This window comes from Petaurus breviceps, unplaced genomic scaffold (genome assembly GCF_028583685.1).
Source record: "Petaurus breviceps papuanus isolate PSGF00001 unplaced genomic scaffold, PetGlider_PUasm1.0 76, whole genome shotgun sequence".
NCBI lineage: Eukaryota > Metazoa > Chordata > Mammalia > Diprotodontia > Petauridae > Petaurus > Petaurus breviceps.
The window spans coordinates 22,670,933-22,695,330 of record NW_027186473.1 but is presented as its reverse complement, the minus strand read 5'-3'; the positions used below and the strand labels follow the sequence as shown (position 1 = coordinate 22,695,330).

The 24,398-nt window shown below is 34.2% G+C and overlaps 1 protein-coding gene across 8 annotated transcripts in view; it reads left to right on the top strand.

The window, feature by feature from the left end:
* Positions 1–24,398, top strand: part of TECRL (trans-2,3-enoyl-CoA reductase like) — a 161,260-nt gene that overhangs the window by 86,850 nt on the left and 50,012 nt on the right. For 5 of the 8 annotated variants that reach the window (XM_069105308.1, XM_069105310.1, XM_069105311.1 and 2 more), the window contains one exon: positions 3,284–3,387. The exons of 1 other annotated variant lie outside the window; for it this stretch is intronic. In XM_069105308.1, coding sequence (XP_068961409.1) covers positions 3,284–3,387 — 104 coding nt within the window. The remainder of the gene's footprint in view (positions 1–3,283; positions 3,388–24,398) is intronic. 2 more of the 8 variants (XM_069105309.1, XM_069105307.1) reach the window with 1 other exon arrangement.

Here is a 24,398-nt window from a genome sequence, read left to right as displayed (position 1 = left end):
ATGAAGTATTCTTTTTCAGTCTACTGCTCCTTCAGGAATACTGTAAAAATAAAACTATTAAGCTCACATATCCTCAACCCTATGACCACAGTAGGGCCTTTAAGTTGCACTTATCTGCCATATGAAAGCATAAACCACACCTTCATTTTATCTTTCATCACCATGCAGATTCTCTATGGAAGTACTCAGGGAGAACTGCTGCAGCAGTGGTAATTTCAGTATAAGTTTAATCAAAACGAGTGTTCAACTTGTCCTTACTATGTTCCTATGAGGTTATTTCACTGCTATTCTACTACACTCACAAGTTTCCAAGAGTTGTTTTTTTTTAATCTCTATAACCATTCTTTGTAAGACATTAAATAATTCAGCTTCTCTTCTCTGGACCACTGCTTCCTCATCTGCAAAAGGAGTTTAACTAGATGTGTCTGGGGTCTGTTTCAGTTCTCTCATCTTTAAATTATTATGAATAATGATGAATTAAAAAGAGGTTTTGTACTAAGAACTAGAAAATGTTTTTTCACTAAAACACCTAAAGAGCAAGTATTAAAAATACACACTGATTATTCTTGCCATGTGAATTTTCCCTGCCATTCTGAATAAATTGGTTAAATTACTACCTTCAAACCCTATCCACAACTCTTTTCAGGTTTTTCCTTTTTTTTAGTCCTTTCACAGAACTATAATTATCAGCAGAACATATCTGCCTTTCAGTTTTGAAAAGCATCTATTTGCATTCATAAAATGTCTACTTATTGTCATTTTCATAAATAAAGACTAAAGTTTGTCCCATTTCTCAGGTCCAATATGAATCAGAAAGAGAGGATATATATATATATATATATGTATATATATATACATATACATATATATGTACATAACAGTGAATAAGATCTCTCTATATTTCCAATTCAATGACAAGTGATTTCTAAGTAACTTCTAACATTGCAATAATTTTGCAAACTCAAGAGGTTGAATTGAACTATTAAACAATTTGAGCAAAATAAAACTAGGTTTTTTAAAATAGATGTATATCATTAATTGTTAGCTAATGAAAGTTACAAGAAACATTATTCATTGGGTTGGGTGTTTTGATTCTGGACCTGTGATTTATCTAAATACAGAACTTCACTTTGGAAGATGGACAAATTGTTTACATTTATTACATCTATAATCTCATTTGTGTCATTATCCTCTTACCTTACTCGTACATTGAATGTTCCCTAAGGAAAGGGGACTTAGCATATAGTAGATACTAAATGTTTATTAAATTGAATTTACCTTTGAAACTCTCCAAAAATTAAAAGACCTAAAGGAAGCTATCTTCAGATAATTTATAGAATGACTAGGAGAGATTCATCAATTCATCAGTCATTCAACAAAGAATTATGTACTTAATAAATATCAGGCACTTTGTCAAATGCTGGAATTAAAAAAAGAACCCCCCCATCCTTGTATTAAAGAAGTTTAGAGTAAAATAGAGGAGGCAATATGAAAATATCTAGCTACATACAAAACACATACAGATTAGACTAAAGGTAATCTCAAAGAGGAAGGCATTAACAACTAGGGGACTGAGAAAGTTCATCTGCTTAAAGTGGGATTTGGTATATACCTTGAAGGAAGCCAGTGAAGTCAGTAGGCAAGGGTAGGCAGGTGGGAAGGAGAGAGTTCAGGTTTGGGGTACAACCAGTTCAAAGACAAAGGCAGAATCAGGAAATGGAGTTTGACCTTGAATGAATAGTAAGAAGGTCAATGTTGCTAAATTGTAGAGTGTATGGGGGTGAGTAAAGTGCCAGAAGACTATAAAAGGTAGGAAGAGAGCTTCACAAATAGAGAATTTCATGTTTGATCCAAGAACTAATAAAGAACTTCTAGAGTTTAGGGAGAATGAAAATGTGTATCCGTATTGATGAGCTCACAGATACAATGAAGAATCAAAGTAGATTCCTTTTTTTGAAAATATTTACTTTGTAATTGTAGAAATAGAACTGTTTTAATACTGATAGGGACTTTGAAAGTTTCTGGAATCCTAGTCTAACTCTTCAATGTGTGAGGACAAATATTAGAGGTAGAAGTTAATATCAAAGTGCACTTGTAACTTCTAAGTATATTATACAGTATAATCATGGAGAGTGAAAATCCCAAAGTATGTTGCTTTGCAGGAGTAATTTACTTATGGGAGAGTTAATGCAGAATATTCCTAAATTATAACAATCAACATGTGAATTATAAAATTATGGGACATCGACATAAATTCATTTATTTATTTATTTATTTTAAAGAAATTGGCGTTAAGTAACTTGCTCAAGGTTACATGGCTGGTTCTTTTTTGTGTGGGTGTTAAGTATCTGAGGCTGGAACAGATCCCAGGTCCTCCCGACTCCGGGGCCAGCACTCTTACTCACTGCGCCACCTAGCTGCTCTAATAGACATAAATTTAGAGCTGAAAGGGACATCAGAGTTAATCTAATCTAGTCCCTTAATTTTATGGAAGAAAACACATGTGCACTCACATATACATATATATGCATATATACATATAAATACATATATGTATATAGGTACATATCTCTGGCTATCTATTTATCTATCTATCTATCTATATTTCAAAGGCCCATTTTTGCTTTGTCTGATGTCACAAAAATAGTAAGTAGTAGAGATTGCTTTTGAACCCAAGTCTTGATTCCAAATTCAGCAAATTTCTTTGTGAGTTTTTAAGCATGTTATCATTTTAAGTGCACCTCACAAATCAAAAAATTTCATCTTTACTTTCCACTATTAGTTATCAAAAGAGAATCCTACTTAAATGAGTACACATATATAGACACGCATATGTCTCTGTGTAGGTATGTGTGTATGTATATATGTAAATATGTATGCATATTTTTGGATAGGACCTGTGGTTTCCTTTGGCATAGGGAATTTGTAGAGCAGCTTACCACCCATACTGGTAGAGGTAAAATACTCATCAGGAGCTCCCTGTCAATGGAATTGGAGACAGTAAAAGAAATAAAGAAAAGAAAGAAAATCAGAACTCCCAAGGAGGAAATTCTCTCTGCTAGTGCTTATTCTGCAACCTGTAGTCTTAGAAAACTGCTGGAAACTGAGAGAAGTTCAATGGCTTTTTTCAAGGGGCACAAAGTCATACATTGTCAGTGGCAATACTTGAACCCTCGACTTCTTGACTCTAAATCTGATTCCTTATCTACTAAGCCAGGTTATTTATCTTTCATATTTTATTACATTTAATTGATTAATTTGCTTAATTTTTTTTTAATTTTAGGTGGACCCTTTCTGAAGGATTACGTTAATATTCAAAGCATTGCAGCTTCTTCCATTGTTACATTATATTTCACAGATCTAGGTCAGCAGGTCAGTTGGACAACAGTAAGTACAAATTTGAATTATTTAGCAAAGTAGATCTTGACATAATCTCTTGTGTCCTATCTCATTCTTTCTTCATACCTCAAGTGGGGACAGAAGTACATATTACAAAGTGATAAAGAATTCAGTCGGTTAATCAGTAATGCAACTAAGCTGCAGCATTAATAGCATTTTTTTTCAAATTCTTTATTAACTTCTGATTTACACTATTCATTTCTGCCAGATCTTGAGTTACAAGTTTTCTCCCCGTTTTTCTACTACCCACCACCCCAAAATAGCAGTCCCACAGGATATCCCCTCCTCCAATCTACTCTCTCCCATATTTTCTCCCATACCCCTTTCTACTTTTCCAGTGGATCTCCATGCCCCAGTGCCTGTATATCTTATTTCCCAATTAAATGTAAAATAATATTAATAATAGTATATATATATATGTGTGTGTGTGTGTGTGTGTGTGTGTGTGTTTATATATATATATATTTGAGTATTTGATTTTAAAACTTTGAATTCCAGATTCATTCCCTTCCTCCCTTGAAACCCACACTTACTGGAAGATAAGCAGTTCATGTGTGGCTAATGCAAAACAATAACATCGTAGAAATATTGTAAAAGACTAACTATATTTCCCTCCCCCCTATCCCACCTCCCACTTGTTCTATTCTCTACTTTGATCCCATCACTTTTCAAAAGTGGGTGCTTCCAACTTCCCTCTCCCCCAGCCTGCCCTCCCTTCCACCTTCCCCCCCTCATCCCCTCCCCCCCAGTCTCCTGGAAGGTGAGATACCCTATTTAGTGTGTATGGTCATTCCCTCCTCAGGCCAAATTCAATGGGAATAAGGTTGACCTATTCCCTTTTGCCTTCCTATACTTCTCTTCCATTGTAACCATTTTCCCTTGCCTCTTCTATATGAGATTGTTTACCCCATTCTGTCTCACCCCATCTCCTCTCATTATATTCCTCTCTCACCTCTTAATTTCACCTTTTAAGTATCATCCCTTCCTGGTAAATTGGTCCTGTGCCCTCTATCTATGTATACCTGTAAACATATATACACACATTCCTATATGTATTCATATGCCCATATACCCTCATATATAGACATATATATTTCTATTCCCTTCAACTACTGAGAAAAGTTTCATAAGTTACAATTATTGTTTTTCCATGTTGGAATGTTGATAGTTCAATTCTGATAAGTTCTTTATGATTTCTTTTCCCTGTTTACCTTCTCATGCTTCTCTTGCTTCTTGTATCTGACTGTCAAATTTTCTATTCATCTCTGGTTTTTTCAGCCAGAATGCTTGAAAGTCCTCTATTCCATTAAATGACCATATTTTCCCCTGAAACATGATACTCAGTTTTGCTGAGTAGGTGAGTCTTGGTTTTAATCCCAGATCCTTTGACCTCGGGAATATCATAGTCCAGGCCCTTCAATCCCTAAGTGTAGGAGCTGCCAGATCCTGGGTTATCTTGATTGCCTTTCCACAATAGTAAACTTGTTTCTTCCTGGCTCAGCGTGGGGCTGGGCTCTGCTCCTGGAGCGCTGTGCTGGCCAATTCCTGCCAGCCTGCCGGGCTGTCCTCAGTGGGAGGTTAGCTTCTCTGTATCATTTTGTGGGTTCTGCAGCTCCAAAGTTTGTTTAGAGTGCCCTCTTTCCATGGATTGGGGAAGGTGGAAGCTGGAGCAGCGGGGAGGTCCTGGTTTTACTCTGCCATCTTGACCATTAATAGCATTTCTTAATGTTTCAGTAAGAAAAGCTCTCCTTAGTCGAAAGAACTATTTATTGATGTAATGAAAGGGAGGGGGAGATGGAAGGACAGAGCGGGGGGTCGGGGGGAGGAAGGGAGGAAGAGAGAGAGACAGAGACAGAGAGAAACAGAGACAGAGACAGACCCAGGCCGCTCTAATAGCAGTTTCTTTGTGACTTCAAGTGGTGATGACATGATGTGCAGGAGGTAATGTTGCTATAAAGGGTAAAATGTGGGGAGAGGAAAGTGAGATGGAGAACAGAGTGAATGATAACAGAAAGGACCCCATTGTTCAGCACAAAAATAGTTATACTCATGTAGATAACTATACTATTATTTAGGATATAAGTCTCTGACTAGAGCAGCTATATAGGTATAATGTACTGCTTCTATCTCTAATTTAGAGCATTTTCTCTTAAATTTAAGTAAATGTTTCTTTCTCTATTTTCATTTTATTTTATTATAATCTATCCTTTATTAGATTTCTGATTTTGCCTTCATATCATTGGTATTTTCTTATTATTACTTTCTCATTATAACTTTTTTTGAGAATAATAATCATGACATTCAGAAGATCAACTAATATAAATTAATGGCAAAAGCAGTGAGGCAAAAAGTCCCTATAACTCTCCTCAGGCAACAAACAGTTGATTTATTTGCCAGACAAAGATGTCTGTTAAAGACAATACCCAGTAAAAATATAATTTCCTTTGTAAACTTCTACAAAAAAAATGATAGATTATTAAGAGTACTGTCCTGTCATCCAGTAGAGAGAAGCAGTGGAGGGTAAAACCAGATTAATGAATGTTTGACAAGATATCTAATCAAGGGCATTCAAGGATGAAAATGGAAGGATAACTGCAAACAGAAGAAAAATTGATGGTTGAAAAAAAAAAACATTATACCAACTATTGCACCATCAAGAGAAATGGAGCCACCACTCTTGTTCCCTGACATTAGAGTTCTGGATGTGCTTAGGTTGTTAAAAATGACACTAAAGATAAAAAAATGAGAAAAGCAGTCAAATAAGACAAAGTCTATATAAAGGAGATCAGTGATGGACATGACCCCATGGTGTGTGGATTGATTATGGATATGCAATGTATCTGAAGGAGAAAAAGAGATCAAAGGTGTAGAAGGGGAAAAAGTCGCCAAACATTATTGATGCCGGAAAGGAGTAAGAAAGAGAGCATCAATAACTATAAGTCTAGTCTGTTTTCTTATCTATACAAAATTTTTAAATGAATCATCTACACTTAAAGGAAGGAGAGAGTAAGTAGATTTTTCCAAAGCAATACTGAACAATTGAATACATCTTTATAATTTCACACTTAACTGAAAGATATTGAGAATATAAGATCTCATTTACTTAATTTTAGCTTTTTACTAAAACAAAAATATCCTGCAATTATATAGTGCTTTCTATGTGTCACTACTCATGTAAGTGCTTTACAAATATTACCTCAGTTGAAGGTAAAGTTTTTTATTTTTTTTTAAGAGTGGTTATGGTAGGACCTGGACAAGAATTGCAAAGCATGGATAGGCATGAAGATTGTGGTCAACATGTTTAAGACACTTTAAATTATATAAATTTTATTTCTCTGGATAACTATGCTTAATAATAATAACTATACCAGCATTTAAATAGTGCTTTAAGAATCACAAAGTGCTTTAAAAATATTAATTCATCCATATATTTAAATTTGCATTTCCCTTCTTTTTCCCCCTTATAAAATGTTTTCTTAAATTTATGTTTTTGAATTTTTATGTGCTGAGCTTTTATTGTTATGGAAAGTATAATATTTTTATAGCTTGTTTCCATTAAGAGCTTTAAAGTATTTAAAACTTGTTTTACATGTTATCTCATTTGAACCTTACAACAACTCTATGAGATAAGTGCTATTATTATTCCCATTTTCCAGATGAGGAAATTGAATCTAAGAAGTCAAGAGATTTATTAGGTTCACAGCTTGTAAATGTCTGAGGGAGGAGTTTTTGAACTCAAGTCTTCCTAACTTGAAATACTGTACAATACAATATAATCTATAATATGATTAATATAAAATACGATATTCTTAAAATGACAATGTAACATAATAAAATGTAATGTGATATAATACAAGATAATACAATGTGACACCATGCAACATGATGACATAATATTACATATAATCGCATATGTACACATGTACCCACATGTATGTATATACACATATATATATTATTTGTTTATGATAGTGAACTTAGCTGTATTTTATTTCTTACAAATGAGTTTCTTTCCATTTTATAATACCATCTCTGTGTATATGTGTCTGTGCTTTCTCATGTTTCACTATTTTTGCATACAAGAATAAGAAAATCATTGATACTATCTGCTGAGAAACATTTGTATTTTATATAGCTATGGTATCTAAAAACATCACTTAAAATAAACAGAAATATATTCAAATTATTGTCTTTAGTGACCTAGGCATTCAGATAATGTGTTGACCCCCTTTTGAGTACACAGGGTATGCTAGTTCTGCAATTTCTATACAAGCAAGTTCTGTTTGCTGTGACCTTACTGAAAATTCCAGCTCTATCACCAGACAAAGGTTGAAAAGAAAAAAAGGTATTAGGGAAGAATTCTTTAGCAGTCTCATGAGGAAATAGCTATCTATTTTGGAATGAAAGTCACCCAGGTGACAAAAAGAATGCTGACTGTTTTTAAATCTTTTCATTGACTTACTAAAAGCTTTACTCTAAATGAACAACTTGGGTTAACAGGGGGGAAACATCCTTTGCCTGGCAGTGACACTCATTTTATAGTATCTAAAAATATTTACCCACAGTGTAATTTTACTGCTTATAATAGCCTCAAAGTTATTAACAAATCAAATTATATTTCAAAACAAGGAAACAGTTATACATACTATTTTTAGTTCTTTTTTCTTTAAACATATAACATTAAAAATCTGATATGAATATAATGGGACAGTACTGGGCAATGAGTAATGAGATGAGTTTTAGTTACTTTTCTACAACTATCTATTACAATATGGCCATAATCAAGTCATTTTATCCCTCTGGTTCTCAGTTTCCCTATCTGCACAATCACTGCTTTGAACTAGATGATTCCTAATATACTTACTGGTTCTAAAATTCCATAACTTAAGTAATGTGATTTTAAAGATATTTTCAAATGTTATTGGTATTTGTTAGATCAGAAAAAAATGTCCTGATTAAGAATTGGATCCTATAGGACTGGAAAAGACTAAGACAATAAAAATTTATCAAATTAGTCCTTTGTACAGTTATTTGTACAGAAAAGAGAATGGTAAACACAAGATCTTCACTCTGGGTATGACTAGATCTGAATTCAATATTGAATTAGACTAAAACGACAGAAAAGTATGAAATATAATAAAAGAGTCAAACAGTCAGTCATTTAGTATTTATTGAATACTTTCTAAATGTCAAATATTGTGCTAAGTGCTGGGAATACATTTATAAGTAGAAAGAAAGACAGGTCCTCTAGCAGTTTACATTCTCTTGGGTAAAAGCAATGCATAAAATGAAGTGAATGGTGTGGGTGGGTACCTGACTAGACCCAGGTAAAGGAAGTCCTGAGTGCACCCTAGAGAGGAATGAAACTTCACTGGCCTTGGTCCTCCCTTAATTGGAGGTTTGAGGAGAAAGCATCTCATCAGAGGATGAGGACTTAGGGACAAAATACACTTCCAAAGTGTGATGGGCTAGAGTCAAGCTTCAGGATGAAGCAATATGATTTAGTGGCAGAAGTCTGTAGTGCAGCCTGGAGAGGAATAAAACCAAAATACTTGTCACCATAAAACTAATTTTTAAATTAAGTTTGAGGTTACCAAAATAGTACAGACTTAAAGCTGAATGAAATCATTAAAAGCTGATTCAGAAATCCCATTTACTATGTTCTTGACAAATAGCCAACTGGCCTTTTAACTGACTTTAACTTGAATTTTTCTAGAGATGGATCTTACTGCCACATGAAATCCCTTCCTTTTATGTACAGCTCATTGTTAATAATTTCTTCATATGAAAACTATTTGCATCTAGCTTCCCAAATGTGACATGGTCAAGGTTATACCTTGAACCTACAGTGAGTCTATTTATTTTCCCATAAAAATTCTTCTGATTTGAGGTATTTATGATAGCCTTCCTTCATTTTTTTTTCTTTTCCAAACAAAGCAACAATGTCACATGTTTTTGAGGATTTACGTTTTCCCAATTTCTCGCCTATTAAGGAAGAATAGTTTAACGGTCTTAAAAAGGAGATAGGCATTTAGTGCAAAGAGTGTTGGACCTAAAGACCTAAGTTCAAATCTGACCTTAGACACTTAGTAGTTTTTTGAACTTGGAAAAGTTATCTAACCTTTGCTTCAATTTTCTTATCTATAAAATTAAGATAATAATAGCTCCTTACTGCAAGGGTTACTATGAAGATCAAATAAGATAAATGGGATATTTCTAAAGTGATTTTCAAAGTTACAGTGCTGTATAAATTCTAGCTATTATCATTATATGGCACCCCAAAGTGAACATAAGACTCCAGAAATGGTAGGATAAATATATAGATGGTCTATTACCTACCTTAACCACAATATAATTTTTTGATTAATTCAATTTATAATTACATTCATTAGTTTTAATTTTCTCAACAAGATTATATTGTTGGCCATTATTGAAAGTGCAGTAAACTCAGTCCCTAAAAATCTGTTTCACATAAACTATTGTTTAGCTTTTATTTCCTCATATTAAATAGGCAGGTGATTTAAATAAAAAAAGAAAGAAACATTTTAAATGTAATAATAATATTTATTTCTAATAAATTCTATCTTGTTAGATTTGTTCCATCAATTCAGCCTTTTTAGAAATTTATACCTCATGTTTCTATCATTGAATATATCAGTTATTCCTCTCCATTTCTTATCGTCTCTATCTCCTCTCTGACTAATTAAATCCTACCCAACCTTTGATGTTTTCTCGTCCATGAAACTTTCCCTGGATTCCCCATTTCTTAACAAACAGAACTGACTAAGCATTCTATATTACTTATATGGGATTTGCCATGTTATGATATTTTTTCCTATAAATTTCTTACTTCCCTTGTGAGGTGATAATTTTTTTTAATGTATTAGCCTTATTTTTTTTCAGTCTTCCTTAGAGTTGAGTACAGATAGTACATAGAAAGCCCTTAATAAAAATGTGATAGTTTTAAGTGAACAGGAAAAATAACAAGTGTGTATTAAGAGAGTATTCTCTTCTAAGCTATGTGGATAAAAAATACCAACCCCAAACACCTACACACACACACACACACACACACACACACACACACACACACACACACACACACACACACACACACACACACACACACCAGGTCCTGCTCTCAAGGATTCACAGTCTGATGGAGGTGACTCAATATAAACAAGTACATGCAATGACTATATATACAGGATGATTGTAGAGAATCTCAGAGTAAAGGCATTAAGATAAAAAAAAAAACCTAAATGAATGAATGAATGAATGAATAAAAGTCTCCTTGTAGAGCATGAAATTCAGCTGAAACTTCAAGGAAGCCATGATGTAGAAATGAGGAGGAAGATAGTTCCAGGAATGGATACAGAGAGTGAATATGCAAGAGCTAACACTGAATGAAATAAACAGATTTGGTTAAAGGTAGCACCTGTGTCTTCATTAATATATCTATAATATATATGTGTATATGCATATACTTGCACACATATGTATAATTTTATACACATGTGTGTAATATTAATAGATATATAATTTCAAGTGCATCTATGTATATACCTTGGTTATGTTCTACAGACATACTATAATATGCATATATGTATAATTTTATAGATATTTATGTATATTTGTACATACACACATATATGTATGCATTTATATAGAGATAGAGACAGAGAGAAACGAAGAGAGACAGACAACAGAAAAGAGATAAAGACTCCTTAAAAATGCTGCTGAAAACTTCCCTCCAAGTTGGAAGCAATCTATTAATCAATTAACTATGGATCCAGTCATTCGATGAGTAATGAATCTACTTTATGATTCATTTAGCCAATCCATATTCTTCTCATCTTGTCAACAAAGATATTGTGAGACTGTGTCAAATGCTTTGCTAGAATGAAAATATACTACTATAGTATAATACTATAATATACCTAGAGCTTCTCCCTGATTCACCAACAAGAAAACTCCATTGACAAAATAAATAAGACTCTGTTAGTATTACCATATTGTCTCCCAGGTTCTTCCAGATAGTCATTTTTATAGTCATAGGGAGCATAGATTTATAAATTGAAGGGATCTCAATGGACGTCTAGTTCATTTCACAGAAAAAAAACAAACTGAAATCTAGACATATTAATTCGATTTTCTAGTGTCACACAAGAGAGGCAAATGGTATTTAGACTTACATCCTCATATTCTAATATCATTGTTCTTTCAATGCAATCTGTCTACAATTTAACTTTCATGGAGGGCTTTAAAACTACAAAGCACTTTACTGACATTATTTCACTTAATCCTAATGAAAGCCCTTTTGAAGTAAGAACTATACATATTATTATCCTTATTTTATGGACAAAACAACTGAACCTTGAAAAAAAAAGGTTAAGTGATTTGCTTAGTACCATATCACAAATATGTCTCTAAGGCAAAATTTAAACCTTCATCTTCCTGCCTTCTAATCATCAACTTTCAACTCATAAAATGACAACAAAATGTCTGTTTGTTTTTTTCAACTTTTTTGGTGTGTAATATGGTAAAAAGAACATTGCATTAGGAGTTATGTATATCTTAGTCTTCTCTTGACTCACTAACCCATCCCTACTTCTTGCTTTTCATATTGTGTTAGGATCAGCCCAAGTAGAAATCTCTGGTATTAGGACTGCCACACCAAAAAAGAAAAAAAAAAATAGGAGAATAAACCACAACAAGTTTCCTGCCTTCCAGAAATCCCCTTGAAGGCTTAACTAATTAACAGTTTTATGTACTGGTTAGAAATGGATAAGACTTGCATTTTAGTAAAAATACTTTCTCCTCTCAGAGAGGAACCAGCCCCTCCACCCCCTACCCTGAGATCTGTACAGTCTCTCTGATTTATGATATTACCTGAGATTGAGTTTTAATCAAGTAATTTGTGTTTTATTATCTGCATCAAGGTCCACCTCCATGACTCATACGTCTGTGTAACATTTCTGGATATTGTTCCTTATGATTCCCACATCTCTAAGAAATTATCAGTGTTTCATTATCTCCATTAATATTTTAAATCATGTCCTTTTTTGAAGCTTACCTCACTGACACCTTACACAGGCCAGCTTAACAAGTGGTCATATCCCTTGCCTTTGGCCTACCAACCAGTTAGAGATCTTTATTTCCCAACAATTTGCTGTGATTATGCTACAGATCTCCCATCAAGAAGTCTTGATCTTATCACATTAACTTTCTTCTATAATACCTGCTTCTAATTACTGAGGTGTTATTCTATTTGCTCCATTGTGTTACTCCTTTGGCACTTTTCTTTATCAGCATATGGTGTTCATAAAATTTTCCAGTGGAATAGTGCTTTAAACCTAAATGGTAATGTTTCCAATTTCAATTCAATTCACTTATGTGCCAAGCATTGTGCTAAGAACCAGGGATGCAACTAGGGATAAGAAAGACAGTCCCTGGCCTAAAGGATATATAGTCTAAGGAGGGAGGACAAGCCAAGGAAGCCAAGCAAGTCACAAGGCAATGTAGAAGAGTGAGGGCATTCTGGGAATGATGGAGAATCAGAGAATATACCTAGAACTCAGATATGGAGTGGTTTGTTCAAACAGGAAGCTAATGTCAGTGGATCAAAGAGTTTCTGTTGGTGTGTAAGGTGTAAGTAGGCTGGGAAGGTAGGAGGGAGCTAAGTTATATAGGTCTTTGAATGGCAAATGGAACATTTTTTAATTGGATCCCAGAAACAGAGTTTGAGAAAGGGAGTGACAAGGTCAGAAATGTGTTTTAAGGAAATCACTTTGGTGGCTGATTAGGGGACGGATTGGAATGGGAAGTGAATTGAGGCAGGCAGATCCACCACCCCACTATTGCAATAATCCAGGCATAAGGGGATGAAGACCTGAACTAAGAGTGTTAGTGGAGATAAGGGGGGGGTGTATAAGAGATGTTGCATAGGTGAAATTGATAGGTATTGGCAACAGCTTGGATATAGGGGGCAGGATGGTATGATGAAAGAGTGATGAATGGAGCTAAATTTCTTGGTTGTGAGACTAAGGGACTGAGAGAATGCTATTTCCCTCTGTAGTGATAGGTAAGGTGAGAGAGGAAGACGGTTTAAGGGAAAAGATAATTAGTTATGTTTCTGACTTGTTTAGTTTAAGGTGTCAAATGGACATCCACTTCAATATGTCTGAAAGGCAGTTAGAGATGTAAGATTAGAGGTCAGAAGAAAGGTCAGGGCAGAACATGTGGATCTGAGAATCATCATTACCTCTGGCAGCTGATGAGATCGCCAGGTGAAGTAGTATAGATAGAAAAGAAAGGAGGACTTAGGACAGATCTCTGAGTGGGAATGTTTCCAAGTTCAATTGAATACTTATGTGCTAGGCATTGTGCTAAGAACTAGGGATACAACTAGAGATAAGAAAGACAGTCCCTGACCTCAAGGATTTTATAATCTAAGGAGGGAGGACAAGCCAAGGAAGCCAAGCAAGTCACAAGGCAATGTTGAAGAGTGCGAGCATTGTGGGAATGATGGAGAATCAGAGAATATACCTAGAAATGAGATATGGAGTGGTTTGCTCAGCATCTATGGTTGAGGGTGTGATCTGAAGAAGGATCCAGCAAAGGACACAGAAAGAACAGTCAGATAAGAAGTAAGGAAACCAGGAGAGAGTGTGGTGTTCTGGGAAAACAAAAACACAGAGAAAGGAGAATATCAAGGAGGAGAGAGTGATCAACCATGCCAAAGGCTGCAGAGAGGTCAAGTATTACCTCATTTGATCCTCATGTCAACTCCTTGAGGTAGGTGCTATTATTATATCCATCATACAGATAAGAAAACAGGGTGAGAGAATTTAAATAACTTACTGACAGTAGAGTCAGCCTGCTACTAAATATAAGAAATTAGATTGGAACCCTGCTCTCCCTGCCCCCAAGCCCAGCATTTTTATGTTCACCATGATGCTACTTAATTGTGAAAATCTATAATATAATATGTAAAACTAGGGTGCAGGACAAAACTTTGAGTGATAACTAAGGATAGAAGGCATGGCCTGACTGAGTATCGCACAAAGGATATTGAGTAGTAATCAGATAGGTATAAGAAAGCAAAGTGATTTGGAACATCTTTGTGTTCCTCCCCAACCCCCCGATATTGGCATATCATCCAAGAAATATAGGGATTAACAAAAATATGCTGAAGTAAGAAATATTTCTCCATATATATGATCAAAGGGGAGGAAAAATTTTTGGAAAAAGAATTACTAGTCATTAACAGAAATATAAATATCAACAATAAGTGAAATGAAAATTAAAACTATGAAATTTTACCTCATATCTAGTAAATTGGTAAACATAAAAAATAATGTTAATAGAGGGGTGGGGAGAAACTTGAGAAGGACTATGGCACTTCTGGTGAGTTGTGAAATGATCCAACAATTCAGAGATATAATCTGGAACTATGAAAAAGAAAGAAAAAAATATAATGTGTTGATACTCTTTGATCACAAGATCCCATTGCTAGGAATACCACAAGGAATTATATTAATGCAGGGGGTGGGGATGGGGGCAGAAGAAAGTCCTATATATGGCCCCCCAAATTGGCAACATTGTGTGTGTGTGTACAAAAAACCTAGAAACAAAATAGGTTGCTTTAGATTGAAAACTGGCTAAAAGAAATGTGATATATGAAAGTAATGAAATATTGTATCATAAAAGCTGTGAATTTAAGGAATATAATTTAATGTGCTCTTCACAGTTATTGGAGCAACTAGATACTGTTTAGAGTATCTTAACATCAAAAGAAGCAATGTTCAATAAATTAAAGAATACCTATATGTGTATGGCACTACTAGGTGGTTGGGATATAATTATTTTCTTATCTGTACTTACAGGAAAGTTACATTTGTACAGAAGAAACAAGGTTATATATGTCCATCAATATATGGATGCATATCTATATTTGTGAATATAGATATCTATATTAATAAATATATATAGACAAAATGTAGTCAAGAATAAACACGAATGCATATTTAAAAGTTAAAAGAAATTAAAATTAAAATTATTTACGAAAAAAGCATTAAATTATCCCTTATTTAAAATGTTGTTACAAAGATCCACAATCATTTTTATAAAGAGTAAGAAGTATAAATATAGAAAATGTATTGCAAACATCTCAGTGAAAAATGGAATATCTTTGTTTCCAGTAGCCAGGACCAGACAACACATGTGAGGAAAATTCACAATTCCCTCCATCATAATATAACTAAAGGTGCATTTTTAAGGAAACTTGAGGCTATGCTTGAGCACATGGTGCTCAGCAAATTTACAACAAAAATTTTGTCATATATTTCATTTATATTTTCTAGAAGTCTATTGTTTCTCCACTCTCCACTTTTCTCTTCAGCCATTTACCAAGTTGAAGGTTCCAAGTGTTTTTCTTTTTTTTTTCCTTTTGGAGGGCAATTGGGGTTAAGTAACTTGCCCAAGCTTATACCCCTATTTGTGTGTGTGTGTGTGTGTGTGTTAAGTGTATGAGGCTGGAACTAACTCAGGTTCTCCCGACTCCGCGGCTGGCACTTTACTCACAATGCTGCTTACAGAGTGGAAGCAGCATATTGTCATATTTAAATGTTTTGTTAATTTAATATAATAATAATAATATTTAACATATTCATTTGAATGGATCAAATGAATAGAAACTGGTAATGGAAATAAAAAGGATTTTAAAATATGGAAAATATCTTTAAAATAATAAGCCATTAGGCAATTTGAATATTTAACTTTCCAGGCTCTGTAACTCTTAGGAGCTCATGTTTTTCATGAAGTTTGTAGGGCTTCATCTCAGTAGATGTAGCAGTTCCATTTTCCACTAAATTTTTTTTTTTGAGGAGATTTCTATGCTATCCTGATTGTTTTTTTTTTTCTTTCACTCATTCTTTACTATACTCCTCATCAAAGCTCTGTTGCCTGCTTCTTCTCCTTTTTTTTGCCTCTGGTTGGAAGATTCATTTATTATTAAAATGGTGCATTGTTGAAAATGTATTCTCTATTTCCTCCTTCTGTTTGCTGTAGATCACTCTTCATTGTATAATCCATTTACTTTTCATTCTGAATTATGAACATTTTTTTGTTATTAAACCTTTTTTTTAATGTCAAGAAGCTGTTTTTGAAAGCTATGCTGCCATTTTATGGTGCTTTTTCATTTTTATGTGAAATATAAATGAATGTTACTTTCAATTAACAAGAAAAAGTTCTTTAAAAGACTGTGATAATGATGTATTATCTAAGGGAATGTCAGATATTCAGGAAGGGATGCAGTACTTGCTTTTTATACTAGTATTTGCCTAATACATAAGCTTGCCTGGTACTTTCATACTGAGACCACATGGGGTGGCAGCCATGTCCTTTATTTACACCTGAAGTTTGCCCTGGGTTCATTGTTTTAGACTTGCCTGTCTCCTAATGGTGGAAATAGGCTCCTCAGTGATTGAATTTTATTCCTACCTCAGATACCTAAAGAACATTTCTATTCTAAAGGGTTTGGGGAATGGGAATGGAAAAGAAGGAAAAAGGTACACATTGCAAGCATGAATCAAGGATGGAAAATAAAATAAAATCTTTTTGTAAGAGATGGAGAGAGACATAGAGACAGACTGACATAGAGAACAAAGAGAAAAACAGAGGCAGAGAGCACTAATTAATAATGAGATAAATGATTATTTCTCTCTTATATTAATGTGTATATATATATTATTGTATATGTGTGTGTATATAAATATATATAGTATATGATGTGCATATGTATATGTATAGGTATAGGTATGTGTATGTGTATATATATGTGTATGTGTATATGTATTTATTATTGAATTAGGACTAAGGTTTTCCCCTATTTTCTCCTTCAAAAAATCAACCCCAATAGGCTGTTCAGAGAGCCTTTGAAGTGCAAAGCTGATAATGAGATGAAATCTTGGGCAAAATTTACTCAACCTGGAAAACTTGGATAGATCTTATCAAAAGGTAAAGAAATTCTAATGTAGGTGAACTAGTGAATTCAGGCCTATTGTGTTTTAGTCAGACAGGTCTGAGTGGAAGTGGATCCCTACTTTTGTCTAGATTACCCTAGATAGGCTGATATGGATATAAATATGTCTCTTTGACCAAGATTGAGTAATCAGGGTCATGTCCCCCAGATCTTCACAAGAATAAGGCCACCTCTCTTATTACTTGTTAACCAACCAGTTGATTTCCACCCTCAGGTATGTCCCCTTTTCCAAAGTTTTTGTTAGGTATTGAAGGTTCCACAGGTTAGGTCTCTTTGCTCACTGAGAGGAACAAATGATTTTTTCTAGCTTTACTTAATAAAATCAATTATAATTTACCAAGAAAGTTTGTCTCTTGGAAATTTTCACTCACCAAAATAGCAAAACAGAAAGATTGCAGTCAGTTGAGAGAGTAATACTAAAAGATTGTTGAGACATTTGCAAATAGCTTCTTTGTGAGAAGAAGCTAATTATTAGCTATCTTATATTTTGCATTTTTTAGTACAGTCTGAACAATGCCAAGTAGGTTGTTTCTTTTGGTAATGTCTGTTTGTGGTTTCCCTCAGTGTAGATAAAACTTTTTCTTTCTCCATTAATCTGCTAATACAACTGTTTCAGCAGCTAATGCCATCATTCTCAGATGATCATGAAGGGGGAAGGGGAATGACAACTCCTATTTAAGTTCCCATAAAGCCCTGTAGTAAAGACTGAAAGTCAAAAAACGGGAGGAAGAGGCCCATCCCAGATACCAGAGAAAGGTTTGCCTAAAAAGATCATGAGATCAATCACATCTTGTGGCCTTCTTTAACAAAGGTAAGGTGAAATGTTCCTGCAAAGCTCAGAGAGTAATCATCATAGATGATAGAACTTGAGGGATAGGAATTGTTCTTTTTTATATTTATAGAGTTTTGGTTCAACTGATTTAAAAGGTTATCATAGACATAAGAGAAATCAGTGCCTACTTTAAAGTGTGTGTGTGTGTGTGTGTGTGTGTGTGTGTGTGTGTGGTGGTAGTGGTGGTGGCATATGAGTCCCTTTAACTGCATCCCCAAGGGTATACCTATTACAAAATATAAGTTCAGATACATACACATGCATAAATGTATATGCATGCATATACACACAAACACAATCATGCTATGCTATATAATATGTATGTATATATATACATTTATATACCAGCAGCATTAATATTTGAATATGTATCCAGAAATATATGGATATGTGGTTATATATACACGTGTTTATATATATGCATGCATACACATATACATGCATACACACATACACACGTGTATGTATATGTATGTGTGTATATGTATATATATGTATATGTATAACCTCCAGGAGGTATTGATTTATATGCCAGCTACACTAGGATTTGAATATTTTCCCATAGGACCCAAAAGAGCAATAGAACCTCTCCCTTCCCACCCATGAACTAATGACTAACATTTTAGAAAGAATCTTAGCTTTCCAGCCTTTCCTTTCTTTACTCTTCCCACCAATGTTATTGCCTCCTTCCTTTAGAAAGTACATCCCTTCCTTATTTCTTACTCTATACTTTAGTTTAAGAGAATTTCTGAGGTGCCTTACAGCTCTAGATATACGATCATTTGATATGATGCCATCATTTAAACTTTCACAAAAAAGGCATTTACACCAATGCATAAATGTTCCAACTAATCATACTTTAAGCTTCGTGACTAAGATATAAGATAAATTTAGGGCCTAGGAAGAATGGGAAATGAAATTTGGAAAAGTAGACAGAAAAGCTTTCTCATTGCATCATAGATTTAATGTTGGAAAGGATCTTAGATATAATCTATTTTAACCTCCTTAAGGAAAATAAGAAAAAAAGAAAGAAAATATTTATTTTGGCACTTAGAATATTTTCCAAGCACTGCCCTTAAAACACTATCAATAAATATTAATTTTTCTTCTGGAACAGGCAGAAATTTCATTCCACCAGGCAAATTTCAACAGTCTATATCTTCAACCTTTATCACAGACCGTCTATTTTTTTTTTTACATGTCAGTATAAATGAAGGTCTTATGAAGAAATGATGTTTGTATGGAGTTAAAGAGGGAAAACACGTCTTGTATCCTATATCTTGTTCCTTTGTGTTAGATAGATAAAACAAAGGACATTTTCTTTGTTTTGTTTTTCTTTGTCTGCTATTGTTATAAAAAACCCTCTATTTAACCCATGTGTCAAACTATCTCTGTTTTTGGAGCCAAAAAAATTTTTTTAAGCAAATGTACTTCAAACAACACAAAGTAAGAAGTGGTGACTGAATTATAAAAATCAGATGAGTACTTGGAAAAATATAAGCATTTTTATCGGAGAGGATTTGATCCGTTCAGAAAATCATGTGAATGAGGACTGATACTATACCATTCCTAGTCCAAATAAAAAAACAAGAACAAATAACAAACCACTTCAAATTACACATGCTTCAGTTTTATGCCCCAGGGCATACATAACACTTTGCTCTGGGTGATGAGTGTTTTCCCCCCTTTTCAGCTCATGAAGTCAAATGGTTTCAACATTCCAGTGCTATCAAGCAGGGATAGATTGAGTGTGGTTGACATCCTGCCATGACATAAGGATGTTTATGCTTTTTTATAGCCTGCAGATCTGCTTATCCCTCTGTTATTACCCTCTAGCTGCACTGAAACCTACTGATAAGGGAAAAGGGGCTACTTCAGTCTTTAAAGTTGGCCAGTGTGCTGATGTCAGTTCATTAGATGATTCTGTTAATAAGGCCAACTAGAATTTCATTGATTGTTTCCCCCATACTCTCAGTAATAAAAGCTATGATAGTTGAGTGATAGTTCCAAAATATGAAATAGCATAGCGATAATGCTAGATGGTTATAGACTAAATTCATTGTATGCTACTCTTATTTTGGGGAGGGTGGGGAGTTGGGGGGGAGAAGGTGGTTGGCAGAGAGGGCTAACTTGAAGCCTATCATGCTGCACAGGCTTGCTGATAATTTCACAACATTTGTTGACAATTTGATGACTTTTTCATTCATTTGTTCATCCATCAAATAAACATTTATTAAGTATCAGCTATGTGCAGAGCAAAATCTTAGGAAATTCAAAGTTTTCTTTAGCTGTCTCTGTTCTCATGGAACTTAAAGCATAATATATGTGTTAAACACAAACACACATAACTGCAAGCAACTAGTTCATTAGAGATATAAAAGAAAATATCATGTGTGACTGGAAAAGGAGTTCGGCTATTCATTGCACCAAAGAAAATTTTATTGAAAGAGGTACCTTTTGTGTTGAGCTTTATAGCAAATGGCTAGGAATTCAAGAAGTGTTAGGGGGAGGAAGAATAACTCAGGCACGGGTAATAGCAGAAGCAAAATAGAGGAAAGTGCAATGCTTCAGACTGGCAGAAAGTAATAAAGTTTGAATGAAGGATTGAGTACATTAATTAGAATATGTGGATGAGAAATTTTATGTTCCCTTGATTTTGGAGATTTATTTCTCATGCATTTGGTAAGCTTGTAGTTAGAACATTGTTTCATAATATATGGATATTTAAAAATCCAAAATTAACAAAAATTCAGTTCCCTTCTGCCACCAATCTATTAGTACTATCCCCTAGATACTACCTCAAAAATTCAATGAACTTTGGTCTCACTTATTTAGATATTTCTTCCAGTGACAGAGATTACAATCCATCTATACCTCTTTATTTTCTGTAATTTTTTCCATACCCCCCCCATAAACCCTCCATAAAATACTTATCCAATATACTAAAGATTTCCTTTAGGTTTGTTAACATTGAATACCAGGACAGCACTCAGGCTATCCATTGCTTATCCCTCACTCTTAATAAATGATCAGGCTAACTATTTTTCTGATTATATATGTCCTAAATGATACGATGAAGAGTATTGCTAGGAAAAAGTCAGGAAAAGTAGAGGGGAAAGTAAGTTTGCCAAACAATTGATATGAGACCCAACTAAATCATAACATCCCAAGAACATTTATGGATAAGTTTAGGGTGAAGAAAATAAAGATATACAAAAATATGAGAAAAAAATTGCCAGTGTTATTATTGTACTTTATGCTTTATGACAATAAAATCACTATAAGTGAATTCTAGTGCTCAATTTCCTGATGAAAATGTGTGACTTGGAAATAGCATGTACGAAGGGGAAGTCTAAAACAAAATGCCAGACCTAATACACATATGCAGAGAATATATGTTGGAGATGGTCAAATTTTAAAAGCATTGTGTATCATTTTTTTTTTCCAAAAAAATGATTGGGAAACAAACAAAATGCAGAGTTGGCATTAATTATTATTATTATTACTTAAAGGAGATAGGCAACTCCCAATTAGAGCCATAATTAATATGAGGCAAATGTAGCTTTTTAACAGTATTCTAAAATCAATGCAATTCTTGCTAATTCTTATTCCTGAGGCCCTTTTTCACCCAGTCCCTGCTCTGCCCTGGACTGCCACCAACATGGTTTAGTATTAAAGTTCATCTATCCTGCACCAGCTTCTCTTCTTCTTACATCTGCACCAGAACACCCCTACTCCCCAACACACACACACACACACACACACACACACGCATACTTAATTAAATTTTTCTCATGTGCAAAAACTCCTGATGACGGCTTCATTATTAACTTATAAAGTAGTATATGTATAAAAATCTTGTCTTTTATTCTATGAAATTTGAACAAGCAAGATTTCATAATTTTCTATATCTTCTCAATCACTTGAGAAGTATTAACATCACAAAATTTAAAACTGATATCATCAGTCATTTGAAAATTACATATGTGTTATAAAGTAAGTTAGAAAGGAATTTCTTAGCATCAACACTACTACTATCAAATTTAACTGTAGTGCAAAACTATACATGTTCAAAGGATGATTATCTCAGGAAATGTCTTATTGGTAGACTGATTTACCTATTGTAAATTACAGGAGAACAATCTCCCAAATTCTACTTAATCTCATTAGCAGAAATTTTGAGTGAATAGAGCACCAGTCCTGAAGTCAGAAGGACCTGAGTTCAAATTTGCCCTCAGATACTTAATACTTACCAGCTGTGTGACCTTAAGCAAGTTACTTAACCCCAATTGTACTGCCTTCTCCCCTCCCCCCCAAAAAAGAAAATTTGTTAATTGTTGTTTTTGTCGTTGTTGAGTTGTTCCAGTCATGTCTGACTCTCTGTGACATTATTTGGGGTTTTCTTGGCAAAGATACTAGAGTGGTTTACCGTTTCCTTCTCCAGCTCATTTTACAAATGAGGAACTGAGGCAAAGATGTTAAGTATGCCTGCCCAAGTTCACACAGCTAGTATGTATCCAAGGTTGAATTTGAATTTAGTTCCTCCTGACTCCAGGCCTGGCACTCTATACACTATGCCAATTAGCTGCATAAGTTTGTTGACTATTTATTGACTATTAAGAGAGATAAAAAGTGGCCAAGAAAGTGTTGTCACATCCCTGGCCTTCTGGAATCAAGTTCAAGTGTTGGATTGTCCTTGGAGTTTAGGTTCAAATCTGAGAAACACATGCCAGCCCATGATTAAATTGAATGCAAATTGTTAGTGAACACTAACATTTGCTTAATCTCCAAAGATCATTTTGTAGACCAAGAAGATCCTGGAGCCAAGTTGTATCTCTTATAACATCTCTAGACAAGAATGGCTAAGCTTCTCTGTACTTCATCAGAAATGCTTCACAACTGAATTAGACTTTGTGGAAATATGTTAGACTACTGAACAAGTGTCTGGCCTCTCTTTATTTTGTTTTAAATTCCATATTGGATTAAAATGATTGCTAAGATTGAATATGAAAATAATTAAAGCTAATAGAATATAGGAATAAAATGTGGAACTCTTCATCTGATAATATAGAAATTAAATTTATGGTGACTTTCTCCAATAAAAGCCTCATTTCTACTATATATAGAGAAATGAGTCAAATTTTTAAGAATACAAGTCATTCCCCAACTGATAAATGGTCAAAGGATATGAACAAGCAGTTTTCAGAAGAAGAAATTAAAGCTATTTATAGGCACATAAAAATGCTTTAAATCGCTATTGATGACAGAGATGTAAATTAAAACAACTCTGAACTATTACCTCACACTTGTCAGACTGGCTAATATGAAAGGAAAGGAAAAATGACAAATGTTGGAGGGGATGTGGGAAAATTAAAACCCTACTGTACTATTGGTGAAGTTGTATACTGATTCAGTCATTCTGGAGAGCAATCTGGAAATATGTCCAAAGGGCTATTATACCTTTTGAACAAGAATATCACTATTATGTCTGTATCCAAAAGAAATTACAAAAAGGAAAAGGACCTATATGTATAAAAATATTTACAGCAACTCTTTTATTGGTGGTGAAGAATTGGAAATTGAAGGAATGTCCATCAGTTGGGAAATGGCAGAACAAGTTGTATATGATTGTGATGGAATACTATTATGCTTTAAGAAATGATGAGCAAGAATCTCTCAGGGAAAAAAAAAACTTTGAAAGGCTTACATGAAGAGATGAAAAGTGAAATAAGCAGAATCAGGAGAACATTGTACACAGTAACAGCAGTACTGTATGATGATCTATTATGAATAATTTATCTATTCTCAGCAATACAGTGATCCAAGATAATTCTGTAAGACTTGTGATGAAAGGTGCTGTCTATCTCCAGAGAAAGAACTGGTAGAGGCTGAATACTTTTTCTTCTTTTTTGTGTGTTTTCTGTCTGTTTTCTTTCATAGAATGATTTACAAGTTTTAGTGTTAAGTGTCTGAGAACTCAGGTCCTCCTGACTCTAGGACTGGTACTGTATTCACTGTGCCACCTAGCTGCCCCAAAATTCACTTTCTTTTATCTTTTTTACACTGGGAGACTGGCTCTTTTATACTAAGGCCTTTTCAGGTACTCACTTAGAGTGAAGTTAA